The following is a 17,341-nucleotide window of genomic DNA, read 5'->3' as shown; positions in this document are numbered from 1 at the left end:
GTCACTATATTAATCATGATGGATTGTAGAACTGTTCATTATTTTATGAAGTAAAATTTTTGTTCCAAAGATCTAAGTGAAGATCCAACAAGCATGAGGTACTCCAAGCTTGAGTTGGAGAAGAATCATGACAAAGCTCTCCATCTTTGTTGGTCAACTCAGTTAAACCAGCCCATGGACTTTCTCTAATCCATTTTCTATGCTCTTTGAGTCTAACAGCGAGTAACTGGTTCAATTCAGATGATGGCTCACCTAAATCATTTTTGAATGATTCGTCTTGATAATGGAATGCATGGAAAGCACGCAGGAAGTAACCAAAGCACCAAACCCATTCAGGACCTTGATGATAATTTCTACCTTTTGAGGTAGCAAAGTCATCTGAATCATCTGAATTAATATAATAAGGTCTGTAGTTGTAATCTGACGGATCTAATGTCCTCATACCTAACGGTCCCCTAATGACCTCATCTGCAATGATTAAAGCTTCTAACGCTTTACTTGGGGTAAATAACTCCGGTGCAACTGTCATTGCAATCGGGAAGTTGGCTCTGAGTTGATAATCTTCATATGGCTTACCAGTTTTATAAAGATCTTTATAGATACCCCGTCTATTGACAATAGCTGGATCAACACGGTACATTGAATCTTCTTTAGGATCTTTTGGGACGTAAAAACACTTTTCAAAATTATCTTGAAGTAAACCATCCCAATCTTTGATTTTAATTTGACCACCAGTCGACTTCTCAACAGAGTCATATTTGAACAACCCTTTCTTGTTTAACTGAATAACAAATCTAAGTGCACTTTTCAATAAACCATTAATTTCAACAGCTGCACCATCCCGTGGAGTTCCTGGAACACCTTTATTACCAGCCTTTGCGCTTTCACCCATTTTATCCATCCAAGTACCACAATTAAACTGTGACCCACCATGAACTAATCCTGTTTCCCAATCAACAAATACTTCAACATTGAAACCTTCATCTTTCATTTGACTATCTAATCGTGGACCAGCATTTGCTTCACGAAATTTGATTCCCTTAGCATGACGTGACAAGATCTCATAAATAATATCTTCTATAGAAGTTTCATAACTAAAAGCTTCTGGATCATCATGTTTAATATAACGATCATCTAATGGGAATCTTCTTTTGACTTTGTCATGGAGTATCTTCTCTCCATCTGGAACGATGTGGATATAATCTTGAATGCACTGCAAAAAGAACCAAGCAGCATCACGAGCATTATAACGTGGGTTTCTACCGGCATCTAATAAATTAGGAATCATACCGTGTTTCAACGTAGCAGCAAAGTTCAATATATGGTTTCTAGCATCTTCATACCTCCCAGTGGCTAATAATAAACCTCTGATTGAAATAAAAACATCTCTTCCCCAACATCTCATGTAATCATAACTGAAATGTGGCAAACCTGCCGCCATACTTGGTACTTGCTTAAAAGGAGCCAAAGAAGTTGATCTCATTATACCAGTCATTTGAATTGAAGTAAGGGCCAATCTCTGTAAAAATAAATTACCATTTTGAATTTCAGGGACAAATGAAGTTAATGCTCTAAATCTTAAAGCTTCATAAGCAATACCAATGACTAGAGCAAAATAACGAGGAACCAAGAAGAATGGAACTTGTTTAATTCTATCAAGTCTTGTTTTCAACCAACGAGTGAAAGTATCTATTGGACCATCATCTCTATACTTTTGAAGTCTATTTGTAATATAATCTAATGCCCACAGACCATTTCTCAAATGATCCGAGATTGGATGAGCCAAATCATTATTCTGGATAACGTCTCTCAGCACAGAAATCCAGCCTTGTAATCCAGCATACACAAGCTTGCCATGATTTGGAATGTCATAAACACCATCTTGACCAGCACTTGCATCTCTTTCTTCAGATTCACACTTGTACAATAAAGCATTTAAATCATATAAAGTTAAACCCTCTGTGGACTTTATAGCACCATTTCTTATATAATCATCCAATTCTTGATTCACATTCTCGATTGTTGTCTTTAAAACAATAATAGAACCTTGAGGAAAATAATCTGGTAACGAAATCTCTGAATCACCATTTATATATTCAACTTTTGGACTTTCTAATTTCTTCACGTGCACTGGAACAGAAGTTAATTTTGAATCATCATTTGAAGGATCGCCAATTTTCTCCAAGCTGTATGAAAATTCATGACTGGCTTTGGTACCTTTCAACACCACTGGTGCTAACCATTGATCTTCAGCTTGATGAAATTTAGTACGAGCAATTAAAAACCAACCTTCACCAGTTTTCGCATTCAAACGCTGTAATGTGATAAATTGACCCTCGTGATGAACATGCATTTCATGATCCTCTGCGTTGTAGCTTGAATTTGAAATTAACTTACGGATCTCATAAAGTTTAGCTTTAACTTCACCAATCCCATTACCAAAAGTATACTGTCTTTTCTCATTAACAACATCTAATAGATGTGGATAACACTCATCATAGCCAAATACTGAGCCCACCGCTGTTGCACATAATGAAACAAGAGCAGCATTTGGTAAAGTATCTTCAACTGTTCTTTTATCATAAGGAGTTTCATTGTCATGTGTACAATCCATAAATAAGGCATGTGTGCGAGCAGGTTTCAAGATTCTTGGAATTTGTATTTCTGACAAGCAATTTGTAATAACTTCATCTTTACCATCTGGAGGATAAGCAAAATCATCTAATGGTAATGGTTGGAAAGAACCAATTGGCAAACCAGCATGTCTGTAAACTAACCTTGATAATTCATCAACAGACCAAGCTTGCATAGCTTCACGGATTAATGATGAAATACCTAATCTTTCCACAAATAAATTATCCATATCTTCCGAGCCAGAAAACAATTCTGCAACAACATATAGATTTGGTTTAATTCTTCTTGCTAAATCCAAAAAATATTCTCCAACATGTAATGGTGTAGAGTGACAATTATCGATTCTAAAACCGTCAAAAATCTTTGCAGATAACTTCACATATTCTTCAATTCTGTTCCATAAATATGGTGAATCTTGAGGACCTGAACCATAGCGCAATTTAACACAATCACCCCAGATGATAACTTCACGAGTTAAATAACTTTTGGTTTGATTTGAAGCGAAATCCACCAATGGGTTACCATTCCATATCCAACCGTTATTAGCTAATTGATAATCTTTCCCGTCTTTTGCAGTGAATCTGGTAAAATATGGTTCAGTTAATGGATTCTTCTTGTTGATTTCACCTAGTTTTGGACCATGGTCATCAACACGTAAATATTTAATTCTATTAAATAACTGCTCCATTATATCACCAACATCATTATCATATTCTTTATATCTTGGTAAGTTCACTTCATCTAGGATTTTATGAGCATTCTCTTCAATTTCTTCGAAAGAATGGACATCAAAGGCAGAGTTCAAGATAGTGGCCAATTTTAATGGATCAACTTTATTGGCGTAACGATCAGCCAGTGTAATAGTTGCAGCATTTTCGGCCACGAAATGAGCCAATTTAACTAACGAACCTTTAATATCTTCAGGGATTTCAATTTTTTCAAATTGGTGATTTGAATCCCAAATTTGTTTCAATTCATTCAATGAATTTTTAACATCAATGACATAAAATTCCCAAAGCTTCAAATCACCAAGCACATGAACTTTGATACCATCCATAATTTTAAGTAAATCTGAAACGTTGTTTAAATTAGTTGGATAATTCAATTCTTTTAATCGATCACTAAATTCCAATAATTTCCCATCAAGTTCAATAGCCGAAATTAAATGAGGAGCAGTTTCTTTATTATAACCGGCATCTGGATGATCTCTAAGCCAAGTTGAATTATTAGCAGTATGATTGAAGACAACATCGGTAATTGATAATAAATTTTTTTCTTTCTGAAGTTTTTGAACCAATTGTTCAACATCTTGTTGATTTTCAAATAAATTTGGATCAAAAGTTAATTGATCAAAAATTGAATAAGGAGAGTCTGATTCACCTCTTTCTTGTAAAGGAGTGAAATGAACCATATTATAATTCTTCTTTGAGATTTCATTGAAGACATTATCCCAATTTGTTCTTGGCCCCAACCATTTGGAAATAACAGATTCAAGAGCAATTGCATTTAATGGGATAAATTCATTATTGATATAAAGTGAAGGAGGAACAACAAAATAAAACTTTCTAGTGGTTTTTAAATGATTAGAATCATCTCTATAGGAAATGTAGTAGCTATAAGAACCAGGTTTATAAATCTTGAAATCCAATTCATTATCACACGTGAATGAATTTTCTATAGCTCTTTTATGATATTTTGATCTTTCGAAAGGGGTGTCAGCATCTTCAGGAACATTGATCCAAACAATACCGTTTCTAGAGATTGGACAAGCAGCAGGAATAACAAGTCTTAGATTGAACAAGTAATCACCATCTTGATAGTTATTTGGAAGCGGTAAAGCTGGAAGAAACACAACACCTTTTTCCTTTGTTTCTCCGTTCTCATCAACCTTGAGAATAAGGGTAGTCATTGCTTCTTTTTGATAAAGGAGTAATGAGTAAAATATTGGAAAGGAACTGGGCGGTTGAGGATGGATTGAATTGGGAAAGTGTGTTGATGGGTTTTGTTTGTTCAAGGATGAAACGAGACCCCCTTGGTTGAAATTAAAATCATGTGTAGAAGAATTGTGTATGATCAAGATTGCTGTTGGCTGCACTCCGCCTGTGGGGCCCTTTCTCTGCCTAGCTGCGATGGGCTTGTCTGCCTGCCTGAGGGCGCCTCTGCCTGGACCACCAAAACTCGCGAATCGATCGCGACCAATGAATGGCGCCCGTTACAAGTGACAGATCAGTTTACAACTTTATAAAAACATGAATAATAACTAGATTGAATTAACCAAAGATGATGTTGGACAAAACAATGTAAGCAGCAACAATTAAGAAGAGGATGATAAATAACAAAGGCAAGGCACCGAACTTGTAAATGTACAATTCTTTTAATTGTTCCAAGTATTGAATCATAACTTTACTTGACAATTTTGATTCACCTTCAGTTCTGACACCAAAAGAATATGGAACTTCACCAATTGGTTCATTTTTTGGTAAAGGAAGCTTAGCTAATAACTCTAATGCAATTTTGAAACCTTGTGTATTGACATTTTGAGCATTAGTCAAGTATTTTTTTTGAACACCGAAAAATCCACTCATTGGATCAGATGCAGTAGTTAAAGGTCTAGCCAAGATTCTAGCACCTGAACTAATAACACGACGATATAATGGCCAATCCTTATCAATACCAACACCATCAGCATATCTGGTACCAATTGAAAATGGGTGAGATCTTAAATTTTTCAAAAAATCAGGGACTGTTTCTGGAGGATGTTGTAAATCAGCATCCATACACATCAAATATTCACCTTTAGATTCAGCAAAACCTCTCAAGACAGCAGAACTCAAACCACGTTCAGTTGTTCTAACAATTATATCGACATTGTAACCTTGTTTCTTTAATGCTTCAACCTCTTCAACTGAACCATCATTTGAATTATCATCAACAAAGATCAATTCTGTCTTTTTAGAGTCAGCAGTGCCCAAGGCAGCGAATAATCTAGTGGTTAAAGGTTTGATATTTAGCTTTTCATGATAAGCCGGAACAACAATACTGTTTTCAATAGCCATTTTCAGCAATGATTTGTCTTGATGGTCAAAGCTCAATTGATTGTTTATGTATTTTTTCGTGTTGGTGAAATTTTGGAGACGTGTTCAGAGAAAATTTAAAAAAAAAAGTGTCTTCTCATAGAGTGCGACAACCAAATATTGGCGATTTCACGGTGAAAGAGCCAGTAGTTGATTTTATACTGGGAAATGGGAGGGATTCGATGGGGTCTGTTGAATATATGAGAGTGGTAAGATGGGACTATGTGTATTGTGTTGTTCAGTGATGTTTACTTGGTGTCCTTTAGCGTTGCTACTAAAGCTGGCTCATCTACAGCACCAAAAACAAGGGAAGCCCAGGATTTAACACCACTCACAATACCCAGAATATACCCAGCTACACCTCCAACTTAAACTACACCATTCCCATAGACCACTCCCAATTTAACCACCGTTAATATGCGTAAACCAAATCCACTACAATTCATTGCCCTCGGAAAATACCCCTAAGAGCTATATCCGACTCCACCCAATCATGTTGGTGCAATTTTCAATCTCAAAGGAAAAAAAAAATAACGAATCCAAGTAACAATAATCTTCGACATCATATAGTTGTGTACACAAAACTCTCTCATCCATATTCAGCAACAACAAGAAGAAGAACAAGATGCTTTCAAGAAGATTGGCAAGATCAATTCCATCCTCAACAAGAGGTTATGCTACAAAAGTCCAAGCCACTGATTTTGAAGCTGGTAAAGTTTCTTCATTAACAGTCAAAGTTAATGCAGGTTCTCGTTATGCTCCAAAAGATGGTCTTGCTCATTTATTATCAAGATTCAACTTCCAAAACACTAGATCTAAATCTGCTTTGAGATTAACAAGAGAAACCGAATTATTAGGTGGTCAATTTTATTCAAAAGTTGATAGAGATGCAATTTATTTAACTGCAAACTTTTTAAAAGAAAATTTACCATATTTCGTTAATGCCTTAGGTGATGTCTTATATAAAACTTCTTTCAGACCACATGAATTCCCAGAAGTTGTTTTACCAGCTGCAAAATACGATTTAGCTACCGCTAATGCTGATCCAATTTTCAAAGCTTCAGAATTATTACATTCAATCACTTATAGAGGTGATTTAGGTAAACCATTATATTATGATGGTGTTCAAAATGTCACTTTAGATGATGTTAAAGCTTATGCTGACCAAGTTTACGTTAAAGAAAACATTGAAATCTATGGTAAAGGTATCAATCCAAAAGATTTAGATAATTTCTACAAAGATTCTTCATTATACGGATTACCAGAAGGTAAATCATTATTAGCTACTTCAGCTCCAAAAACTTATGAAGGTGTTGAATCAAGACTAAGAGCTACTGGTGCCTCAGTTGCTGCTATTGCTATCCCAGTTAAAGCTGCTGATTTTGCTACTTATGAAGTTTTAACAAACTTTTTATCATCTCCATTATCTGGTTTATCTGAATTGATTTCAGAAGTTAAATTTAACAAATATGCTCAATCAGGTTTATTCACTTTAGCTGTTAAAGGTGATTCATCAACTGTTTCTTCAAACATTAAACAAATTGTTTCAAGCTTGAAAAAATCTACTGATATCTCAGTTGCTAACAATTATACCAATGCTCAAATAGCTTTTGCCAATGACACCGCCATCACTCCATTATCTTTAGATGTCTCAAAAGTTAAAGATTTCAAATTAGGTAAATTTAACTATGTTGCTGTTGGTGATGTTTCAAACTTACCATATGCTGATGAATTATAAATTGTTGATTGAGCGACGAAAGAGTTAGATTAGAATGAGAGAAAGAAGTGATAAGAAAAATTTATCAAAATAATGACATGAGAAAATCTATTATAGCATTTTTTAAACAAAAAACTTGAATTATATATATATAAAAAAAAATAGGATGGTGATGTGGTGGTGTTAATTAACAATAAAGGAAAATTGAAAAAGAAAAAAAATCTATTATTATTGTTTGACTTTTGGGAGGAACAGAAAGATATAAAAGTACATACTATTCCATCAACCCCCCATTAATATTCTGTAAACTGTTTACTTTTATATTATACATACACATATATTGTGAATTTTTAACCATTTTTCTTTGTAGCATATTAATCACTAGTCTTTTGACTGCTGTATATACAACACGTTGTTACATCTTATGAACAAATCATTACCCAAGGGGGTTGATGTACCATCCACTATTTCTTCTGGATCAGATAAACTTATGTTAAAATAGTTATCACTAGCATTCAGTATTCCTTTATAACTTGTGTTGTTAAATTTTAGCTTTATCAAGACTTTTGTACCAACTAATTCTTTGATAAATGGTTTAGGGTTTATAACATTGAGCTGCATTAAAAGTTAGTGATCTCAAAAACAGTAAGCTAGAAAAACCCAATACAACTTACAGACATCTTTAATTATTGTTTTAGTATTTTGATGTTCACCCAAGAGTGTTGTCATCTGTTTAAAACCTTCATTTTTATGGAATAATTATAAAAATTAATTCGCGGTACTGCATTCGCGGGTAAGTTTCGCGAATTCATTTTATAATATATCACAACTACAGATCAGTTAACAAGTTAATTCTATTAGTTCAATCTATTTAAGCTTGTGGTTGAAGATATTGGGGTAACGTATGCACTGGTATCAGGCGTACTGGACTCATGCTTGGAAATAATATATGAGAGTGGAATTGGTTTGAATCCATCACCTGAAACAGTCAACTTATTATAAATCCTGGTCCAATAAATTTGGGTTAAAATCCATGGCTCTGTTAATGATTCAGGTACTGGGTCCGTAACTTGAGATATGAAATATGCTAAGCTTAATTGTTGTAAAATCAAAATTAATAATGCAATGTAGTTGAATTTCCATGCCAACATGGTGAAAACAGAACCGAATCCAAATGAAAGCCCAGCTCTTGAATAAAGCCAGTTATCAGATTGGAGATCAGTGAAATTTAGTTTTTGGAAATATGGAATGTTTAATAAATATTTAACCATAAGTTGTGTAATCGAGTAAAATGAATAAAATTCCAACAAAACGTACGGTGGTGTAACCAACCCCATTGAAAAAACAAGAAACGTAACACTAGTACCCAATTTAGTATTGAAACTTCTTGAAACAATAAATGAAACAACTACCGAGCTCAACCTAGGTATATGTGTGCATGAATAAATGAACAAATTCATCATCACCAATTGTAGATATGATTGCAACAATTGTGATAAATGATTGATTTGGTGAGTTGAAAACCGGTTCAATTTAGCTATCCAGTTTGATAGTAAAGAGATATTTCGAAGATTAACTCGTTTGCATTTCAATAAACCTGTTGAATAAACATTTTTGGATGTTTTCTTATTTGCTATAGTCACTTGATCAATGTACTGCAATCCACTAATGAAAACCTCTTCAAAAACATCATAATACAATGTATAAATCACTAAAAGTATGATGGCTTGTAACTGGAATACATCATAAATGAAGAACGAAATCAATTCATTCAATTTTTGAATGTCAATCTCTTTGTTCACAATGAAACGAAGTATCCAATAAGAAAATTTTGTAACTATGGAGGGCAAGGACAACACAATTTGAACAACAATTGAAAGCTGTAATGCAACAAAAGTGAATTTGAAATATTTGGGATTCTCGAAAAACAGTTGATTTTGAAGTAATCTATAGGCACCTAAGAATGCAAACTGACAGCCTTTGAATATAGCAGTCCATGAAAAAGTCGGGCTAGGATTTGAGACAAATATTGGTGAAGCCATGTTGTTTTCTTGATTATATGAAGTCTCTATATTAACGAGAGTTTTGGAATCATTATAAGTTGATGTACATAGATGTCAAAGCAACGTATTTTATAATTGTTCAAGTTTACGATCTATTTTTTTTTTTCTGTTCCTTATTTTACTTCCAGTGGAATTAGTTCGCGAGCTTCTAAAACTACACAACTCCATTTAAACAAAATAACTAGGATGAGCTCTTAAAGTTCATTTGTTTATTTTACTCTATAGGAATCCTTCTATCTTTCCCATTGCCCTGTGATTTTCTTCTCTCCATAACTTGGGCTGCTTGGTCTTTACCAAATCTTTTAACCAGCTTTCCATAGAATAACCCACAAGCATTACACAAAGATCTTGGACCATAAGGACCCCTTCTCCATTCTGGAGTATCATCAGAGTCACATTGAAGACAACATTGTCCCACCACTGTACTAGTTGGGATTTTTTCAACGTCAATCCCCAAAGAAGCAAGCTTCTCCTTCTTCTTCTCAGCATTGATTTCATCAATGAGATCAACTTTCCTTCTTTCTGGCGATGTAGATGATCTATTAGAACTTGATGCAGACTCAGAAACTGAGTTGGTTGTACTGGCATTATAGTCACTTGAAGGTTTGTGACCTGAGTTATGCACTGTTGATTGAAATGGGGTGCTTGAATGTCTATATACTGGTGTTGGTAATAATCGTTGTAGTTCCTTCTCCTTTTCATTCAATCTAAATTGCAACCAATCACAAAGACCCTTCTTAACTAGCTCAGCGTTTTGAATACAATCTTCCAACGCCTGTATTGGAATTGTTTGTAAGAAAGCATTCAAATCAGCACGAGATATTTTAGAAGCTATAGGATCACCATTTAGACTTTCATACTGAAATAAAAGGTTGAAAAGCTCTTGAGGTTCTTGCTGCACTTTCGTCCTGTTCACATACTCCATTAGATCTAGATAAATCCTATTAATAAACGGGAACAACTCTCTATGGGCATGATTGGATCTCTCAATTGAGTGCAATACTTCTATCAAACTTTCAGATAAAGCTAAATTCTTTGGTTGGAAACAATTACTCAAGGACTCATTTGACGTTGATTCTCTAGTTGAAGTAGTTTCATGAGGTGATTCCGATTTGGACAAGATATAATTTCTATTATTGGGCTCTGGAATGGATGTCCCTATTTCCTGGCTAAATGCTAAAAGTAATGTTTTGATTGCATCTTTGTTGGTACCTGATCCAGAAGATAACGGGTCACTAGCTCTACTTATTTGATGCGGTGTTTGTATCTTTGAGCTTGAGCATAGTTCTGTAAATGATGGTAAGCTGTCATAATTATTAGTAACACTGTCCCATTGTCTGATTCTTGATAAATTACCTACTTCTCTTTCTTTATTTCCTTGCCTGTTGTTTTTGAGTCAGTCATTCTGCATACAAAGTCTATTGAACAGACTAGCAAATGTGGTTGAGATCACATGGCTGATATTTCCGGTTTATATACTAGCAACTAAGAGGACTTTTTCTTTTCTATCTAAAGTTCTCATGTTTGAGGTGAATTCTTTTGGAATCTCGATTGATTGAATCTGTACGAGGATTTTTTGTAATTTTTGTTTAAATGTCGCGACAGAATTTTATTCCACGGAGAAACTTCCATTTCGGGCCAGTTTTGCGATCTATGGAAAAAAATTCATGATACGAAAGTAGATTTTTTGGTTTATCAACAGATTACATGATATTGAATAAATTGAGCCGATGGCGCACTTGTTTTTTTTCCTTCAGCTCCATGAGCTTTGAGAGTCATGGTTAATATTCTAGCCCATTCATAATAAATCTTCAAAAAAAAACATTAATGATTTAAGATGACATCTACATCCTCAATTGAAACCATTAAGCGGGAACAACTCAAAATCAAGGATGATGAGGAGGTTAATACACTGGAAGTTCACCTTTCTCAAGTTTTGGCTGACTCCCATGATAACATTCTACCCAAAAAAAAGCTACTTATTGTCTTTGGAGCCTTAGCAAGTGCATTGTTTTTATCTTTTGTTGACCAAAACGGGATTACTATTGCACTTCCAGATATAGCAGAGGAATTAGATGCTCAAGAGACAGTTTCATGGGCTGGGACATCATCCTTGATTAGTCAAACGGTATTCATGGTGCTCTTTGGAAGATTTAGTGACATTTTTTCAAGAAAATATGTTTTGATAGCCTCCATGGTTATTTTATCATTATCAGACTTAGCATGTGCATTGGCACAAACTCCATACCAACTATATATTTTTAGAGGTTTTTCTGGAATTGGTAATGGTGGTATTACATCACTGAGTATGATGATTGTTTCTGATATTGTTACATTAGAGGAAAGAGGGAAATATCAAGGAATTTTAGGTTCATGTGTTGGATTGGGTAATGCAATTGGGCCATTTTTAGCTTCAGCGTTCATAACACACACACACTCTTGGAGGAAATTCTACTTTATGTTATTCCCTCTTGTTATATCAGGATGCACATTCATTGTATGGCTGGTTCCTTATACACATCATAAACAGGATATGAAGAAACAATTTTCACAAATTGATGTTTTGGGGTTTTTGTCAAGCTCTGTTACAATAATTTTCCTATTGATTCCAATAAGTGGCGGTGGTTCAACTTATAAGTGGGATAGTGCATTTTCAATTGCATTCCTATGTATTGGAGGAGTTTCATTTATTGTTTTTTTGATTGTTGAAAAAAAGTTTGCACTTCTTCCAATGATGCCTTTACATCTATTCAATACTAGAGTTTCTTTGAATTTTTTATTTGCTCAGAATTTTTTCTTTGGAATATGTTATTTTGGTATGTTGTATTATATTCCATTTTATTTGCAATCAATTAGGGGTTTCAATACCATAGATTCTTCCAAGTATATGCTGTGTATGGTATTCCCACAGGTTTTCGTTTCTGTTATTAGTGGCCAGATTATTTCAAGACACAAACATTATTGGCATGTTGTGTGGTTTGGTTATACCTTTTGGACTGTTGGTATGGGTTTATTACTTCTTTGGGGAACAACTACACCTATTTCAATTACAATTGGTGCTTTAGTTGTTACTGGATGTGGTATTGGGGCAACTTTCCAGCCTACGTTGATTGCAGTACAAGCACAATCCTACAGAAAAGATCGGGCAATTGTTATTTCAACAAGAAATGTTTTACGTTGTTTTGGTGGCTCAGTTGGATTAGCCGTTGCTTCAACAATTTTGTCAAATTTTTATAATCAAAAGCTCACCAATTATGGAGCTTCTTATTTTAGTTCAGAAGAAGTCAAATCTTTAAAGAGTCAAGTGTTTAGCATTCCCTCTTTTGATAAGTACTCTTTGATCCAAGTCCAATTCTTGAAAAATATTTATATGGAATCATTGAAGAATGTGTTTTACTTGTGGATAGGTTGCATTGCCTTTTGTTTATTGAGTAATGCCACCGTTAGAGATACAGGTTTAGAACCTCTACAAGAAAATGTTAATGAAAAATAATTCTACTCAAATTTGAAGCACAAACTCATCAATAAACCATTTATGAAACCTACAATCATCACTCAATTCTGGATGGAAAGAGGTTCCCAGAATGTTTCCTTGTCTAACAGCCACAATAAGACCGTTATCTAATTGATATAAGATTTTGACGGGTGATTCATTGACTTTTTCTTTGATAATGTTGGAAAATATTACATTTGCATTTTCACTAATGGTTTCTTTCATTGTTATTATTTCATCTGATGAACTCGTTTTTAAGATTTTTGAAACAACAGGGGCTCTTATAAAGATTGACGGGAAATCATTTACACCAGGAATAAATGAAGTAAAGTCAAGATTTTGTTCGAACGAATCAAGCTGCCTTCCAAATGCATTTCTTTTGACTTGAATATCCAAAGCACCAATTAATTTTTGACCAGGAGAACCATTTATAACTTGCTTTGATAAAAAAATCAACCCTGCACAAGTTCCCCAAATTGGTTTTTTTAAAAGGGCATAGTTTGCTAAAGGTTCTAACATGCCACTTCTCTCTGCAATCAATGACATTGAAGTAGATTCTCCTCCGGGAACAATCAATGCATCACAAGTGGACAATTGTTGTTGATTTCTAACTTCAATATAGGATATTTCATAGCTATCGTAGTTATTTGTTGCTTGGTTTAGTAGATGAATATGCTCTTTGAAAGCACCTTGTAGAGCTAATACACCAACTGTATACTTTTTTTGGTTCCTCATATCCTTGATGAAAAGTATAATACGAGCAAGGTTAAGAATTGGGTAGTTTTGAGTCATTAAATAGGAGCATACAATTCATGAGTCAACCATATATTAATTCGTTTGGTTGGTTCGAATATACTTAAGAGAATAATCCGAGTCAACACTTCGCTCCGTGCGAACGAGTCACCAGCTTGTCAACCAACGAAAAGTCGCTTAAACGTTTGATGGGCTAAAGATAATAATCTAGTTCCCGTGTATAAATATGGCTTCAACTCCTTGATCTTTGTAGTAGTTTTGACGTCCCAAATCAATAACAGCTCATCATGTCGGATCTAAAGTTAAACAAAGGGCTAGCTCAAATGCTTAAAGGCGGTGTTATTATGGACGTTGTCAACGCAGAACAAGCAAGAATAGCTGAAAGAGCTGGTGCTTGTGCAGTCATGGCATTGGAGCGTATTCCAGCGGACATGAGAGCTTCGAATCAAGTGTGTCGAATGAGTGATCCTAAATTGATCAAAGAGATAATGGAAACCGTCTCTATTCCAGTGATGGCCAAGTGCAGAATCGGGCATTTCGTGGAGTCTCAAATCTTGGAGGAAATAGGAATTGACTACATTGACGAGTCTGAAGTTTTAACCCCTGCCGATAAATTGTATCACATTGACAAGAAGAAGTTCAAAGTTCCATTTGTATGTGGTGCTAGAAACCTCGGTGAGGCCTTGAGAAGAATCGATGAAGGTGCAGCAATGTTGAGAACCAAAGGTGAAGCAGGTACAGGTGATATTTCCGAAGCTGTTTCTCATATAACTTTGATTAAGCAAGAGATTGAATACGTCTTGACTTTAAAGAATGATGAAGTTAAGTTAGAGGTTTATGCCAACGACAACAGAATCCCCATCCAAAGACTAAAAGATTTGATTTCCAACAATGGGAAATTTCCAGTTGTCAATTTTGCTGCAGGTGGTATTGCAACCCCAGCTGATGCTGCGTTATGTATGCAATTAGGTTGTGATGGTGTGTTTGTAGGATCTGGTATTTTTAAATCCAAAAATCCAGAAAGATTGGCTGCTGCTATTGTGAACTCAGTGACTCATTATAATGATCCAGCCAAATTATTAGAGTACTCAACTGATTTAGGTGAATTGATGTTTGGCGTTGCAGTGGATCAATTGAAAGAAAAGGAAAAATTGTCAACTAGAGGTTGGTAAAATCTATAATCATGTATATATATATATTTAATTATATCAGTACTGTAGAGAATACATCATATGTAGTCGTTTCAGGTAACCTTTTTGAGAATGTGGATGAATATGCTGTAGCTTTTGTAGCTGATGGGACTGATGTTACTATTGGTTCAATGTCTTCTTCAGAGCTATGGTTAGCTTGTGCAATTGATATTTCTTGATCTTCCAAGTCGTAAACAATGTATGCAGAGCTTAAAAAAATGTCACCTAAAATAATTATATCATCTGTTAATGAAACAATTTTCAAAAAGCATACATCATTTGATGGTTGTTTTTGAACTGCATTTGATAATGGAACACTGATGATTTTTCCTGAAAAATCCAACTCAAAGGTATAATTTTTGTCACCAAGGTATGAACAATCAACGTCATAATATTCATAACTATTATGTTTAACTGTTGTCAAAGTTGATCCTAATTTTCTAGCTAAAGGATCTAATAACTGATGGGGGAAATTCGCAGTTGTTGTACCAGAATCCAATAAGGTTTTATAAAAAGTTGAAGATATTGTTTCAATATTGGAGCCATTTGTCTTTAAACCTAAACTTGATAATGTGACAGCTGTTGTTTGATCTGATAGGATCGGAACTGTGACTAACCCACCTGAATATTTGGCATGATCAACACCACCGACTAATAAAGTGCCTTCGAAATCACCAGGTTTACCAGAACTTAATGAATATGTAATCTTAGATATATGACCATCTTGTTTTAATCTCATTGGGAAATTTGAGTATGTATATGGAGGTTTGGAATTCATTATGTAAGTTGTTTCACTTTTATCAAAACTAATTCCAAATATTGCTGATGCATTACTGCTATTTGTCACTGCAAATGAAAAATTTGGAATTTCAATACCACCAACTTGAATGTTATCAGTTCCCCATAATCCTGTTGATATTGAACCATCTAAATAACTAATTTTGAATAAAGTATCATTTGAATGCCAAGTTTTGGAATTATGATAATTGAATACATTTGAAGGTGAACAATAATTTTGTATATCTTTTGCTAATTCAGCTAATGCTGATTCTTTTGGATTAGTTTCAGAAGATGTTAACTCTGGAGCATCAACGAATCTTGGTCCATTAGGTTTCCCATTGGTGCATTCGGTGTTATCAGGTCCAGGGAACCATAGATCTGAAGATCCAGTATCCAGTACCGCCAATATCTCTTTCCCTTGAGAACCCACTGTTAAATTAACATAATATGCTACTGTATCATCTGTGAACCCTATAGCTTGATAAGTATCTTGTCTTTTCCTCAATTTATTGATTAATGGACTTGAGGCTGTGTGTGAATTAGAATCTTGAGTTTTCTTGGAGTAATCAAATTTGACAACTTGACAGGAAACAGATTTTATGATGAAGAAGGTTGATAAAAAGAGCACTAAAAGCTTCATAGTCTTGTTGGATTGTTTTCAAGATATTGTAGAAGGAATGGCTCGAGGAAAATTAAGTTCTTATAACACGAAAACTTTTTTTGTTCATGATTACCATCTTTGGATACAAATTGACAACACGGTGTGCTCTGCTCAAAGGCTTGTTGAATACTTTTTAATTAAGTGCATTATCCATGATCGACAATGTATGGTTCCTGGAAGAAACGATTCCAGAATCAAGAGCTCTTTTTCTTTTTCGCGAATGTGCAATTGGCACGGAGATTTGTGGCAGGTCTGACTACAGCTTTAAACATGGCTCTTCCTATATTACTCTTCAGACTTCAATTCCCTTTTTCTTCAAAAGCTCAACAGATTCATTGATAATTTTACCAGCGTGCTCTGGTGTCATACCTTTAGAAATTGGTATTTCTTTAGCTTTATTATTGAATGCGACTCCATTAAACTTTTTAAGTTTTCGTCTGATTTATAATCACGGATTTCATCGCCCTTTGTTTCATTCACTGAGTTCAAGTTCAACTTCTTCTCCAAGATGTACTTGAGATCATCTTCACTCAAACGATCAGAGAATAACTCATCAATTCTATCTTTGGTAGTCATAGGAATGTCTCCATCGGAGCTGTCACTTTCTAACTTCACCATGATGTTTAATGATCAACAGAAGAATCGATTTAATAACAATAGGAACAACTAACTGATGCCAATCTAACTCTAGAAGCGTCTGGAGCTGCTAATAAGAGATCTGATACTAGATTAACGACAAACAAATCAATAGATAACAAGACAAATATAAGATGTAACAAATAACAAATATGTATTCAACACAAACAGCAAAGTCAACAAGTCTCAGTGGTAATACACCAGGAATGTTTCAACACTCTCCAAAGGTCTAAACAAATATACAAGAACAGCAGCGGAAAATCTTTTCCAACATTTATAATGAAAATTTTTCCTGAACCAGCATGTAAATAGTATAACCCGGAACAACTCATCCAAGATT

At 34.6% G+C, this 17,341-nt stretch overlaps 10 protein-coding genes across 10 annotated transcripts; 3 read left to right on the top strand and 7 right to left on the bottom strand.

The window, feature by feature from the left end:
• Positions 1-43: 43 nt before the first annotated feature.
• On the bottom strand, positions 44-4,543 carry GDB1 (bifunctional 4-alpha-glucanotransferase/amylo-alpha-1,6-glucosidase; the record flags this gene model as incomplete). Its single annotated transcript, XM_019185577.1, has 1 exon — positions 44-4,543. One exon carries the CDS (start codon positions 4,541-4,543, stop codon positions 44-46), a length of 4,500 nt encoding a protein of 1,499 aa, XP_019038724.1.
• Positions 4,544-4,904: 361 nt separating this feature from the next.
• Positions 4,905-5,690, bottom strand: DPM1 (dolichyl-phosphate beta-D-mannosyltransferase; the record flags this gene model as incomplete). The annotated part of the gene is made up of 1 exon (XM_019181723.1): positions 4,905-5,690. One exon carries the CDS (start codon positions 5,688-5,690, stop codon positions 4,905-4,907), a length of 786 nt encoding a protein of 261 aa, XP_019038723.1.
• Positions 5,691-6,332: 642 nt separating this feature from the next.
• QCR2 (ubiquinol--cytochrome-c reductase subunit 2) lies at positions 6,333-7,890 on the top strand (the record flags this gene model as incomplete). The annotated part of the gene is made up of 1 exon (XM_019186278.1): positions 6,333-7,890. A coding segment is annotated over one exon (1,114 nt), but the record flags the coding sequence as incomplete, so codon positions are not given.
• Positions 7,891-7,898: 8 nt separating this feature from the next.
• On the bottom strand, positions 7,899-9,535 carry WICANDRAFT_91128 (uncharacterized protein). Its single transcript, XM_019186277.1, has one exon. It carries the CDS (start codon positions 9,465-9,467, stop codon positions 8,283-8,285), a length of 1,185 nt encoding a protein of 394 aa, XP_019038721.1. The 5' UTR covers positions 9,468-9,535; the 3' UTR covers positions 7,899-8,282.
• A 149-nt stretch (positions 9,536-9,684) lies between these two features.
• Positions 9,685-11,213, bottom strand: WICANDRAFT_104603 (GATA-type transcription factor). The gene is made up of 2 exons (XM_019180420.1): positions 10,849-11,213; positions 9,685-10,792 (listed from the first exon to the last, which is right to left on the bottom strand). Exons 1-2 carry the CDS (start codon positions 10,890-10,892, stop codon positions 9,703-9,705), a joined length of 1,134 nt encoding a protein of 377 aa, XP_019038720.1. The 5' UTR covers positions 10,893-11,213; the 3' UTR covers positions 9,685-9,702.
• A 112-nt stretch (positions 11,214-11,325) lies between these two features.
• On the top strand, positions 11,326-12,981 carry SGE1 (Sge1p; the record flags this gene model as incomplete). The annotated part of the gene is made up of 1 exon (XM_019185576.1): positions 11,326-12,981. One exon carries the CDS (start codon positions 11,326-11,328, stop codon positions 12,979-12,981), a length of 1,656 nt encoding a protein of 551 aa, XP_019038719.1.
• A 6-nt stretch (positions 12,982-12,987) lies between these two features.
• Positions 12,988-13,773, bottom strand: WICANDRAFT_31482 (pyridoxal 5'-phosphate synthase subunit PdxT; the record flags this gene model as incomplete). The annotated part of the gene is made up of 2 exons (XM_019181838.1): positions 12,988-13,151; positions 13,191-13,773. 2 exons carry the CDS (start codon positions 13,771-13,773, stop codon positions 12,988-12,990), a joined length of 747 nt encoding a protein of 248 aa, XP_019038718.1.
• Positions 13,774-14,021: 248 nt separating this feature from the next.
• Positions 14,022-14,906, top strand: WICANDRAFT_30969 (pyridoxal 5'-phosphate synthase subunit PdxS; the record flags this gene model as incomplete). Its single annotated transcript, XM_019181781.1, has 1 exon — positions 14,022-14,906. One exon carries the CDS (start codon positions 14,022-14,024, stop codon positions 14,904-14,906), a length of 885 nt encoding a protein of 294 aa, XP_019038717.1.
• A 31-nt stretch (positions 14,907-14,937) lies between these two features.
• WICANDRAFT_30330 (pepsin-like aspartic protease) lies at positions 14,938-16,344 on the bottom strand (the record flags this gene model as incomplete). Its single annotated transcript, XM_019181721.1, has 1 exon — positions 14,938-16,344. One exon carries the CDS (start codon positions 16,342-16,344, stop codon positions 14,938-14,940), a length of 1,407 nt encoding a protein of 468 aa, XP_019038716.1.
• A 313-nt stretch (positions 16,345-16,657) lies between these two features.
• Positions 16,658-16,983, bottom strand: WICANDRAFT_62091 (uncharacterized protein; the record flags this gene model as incomplete). Its single annotated transcript, XM_019183308.1, has 2 exons — positions 16,658-16,786; positions 16,846-16,983. The coding sequence occupies 2 exons, from the start codon at positions 16,981-16,983 to the stop codon at positions 16,658-16,660; spliced, it is 267 nt and encodes an 88-aa protein (XP_019038715.1).
• Between the last annotated feature and the right edge of the window lie 358 nt (positions 16,984-17,341).

Source organism: Wickerhamomyces anomalus (assembly GCF_001661255.1).
Source record: "Wickerhamomyces anomalus NRRL Y-366-8 unplaced genomic scaffold WICANscaffold_3, whole genome shotgun sequence".
In the NCBI taxonomy this organism is placed as follows: domain Eukaryota; kingdom Fungi; phylum Ascomycota; class Saccharomycetes; order Phaffomycetales; family Wickerhamomycetaceae; genus Hansenula; species Hansenula anomala.
Note: the sequence above shows the minus strand (reverse complement) of the source record. Positions and strands in the feature narration are given on the sequence as shown.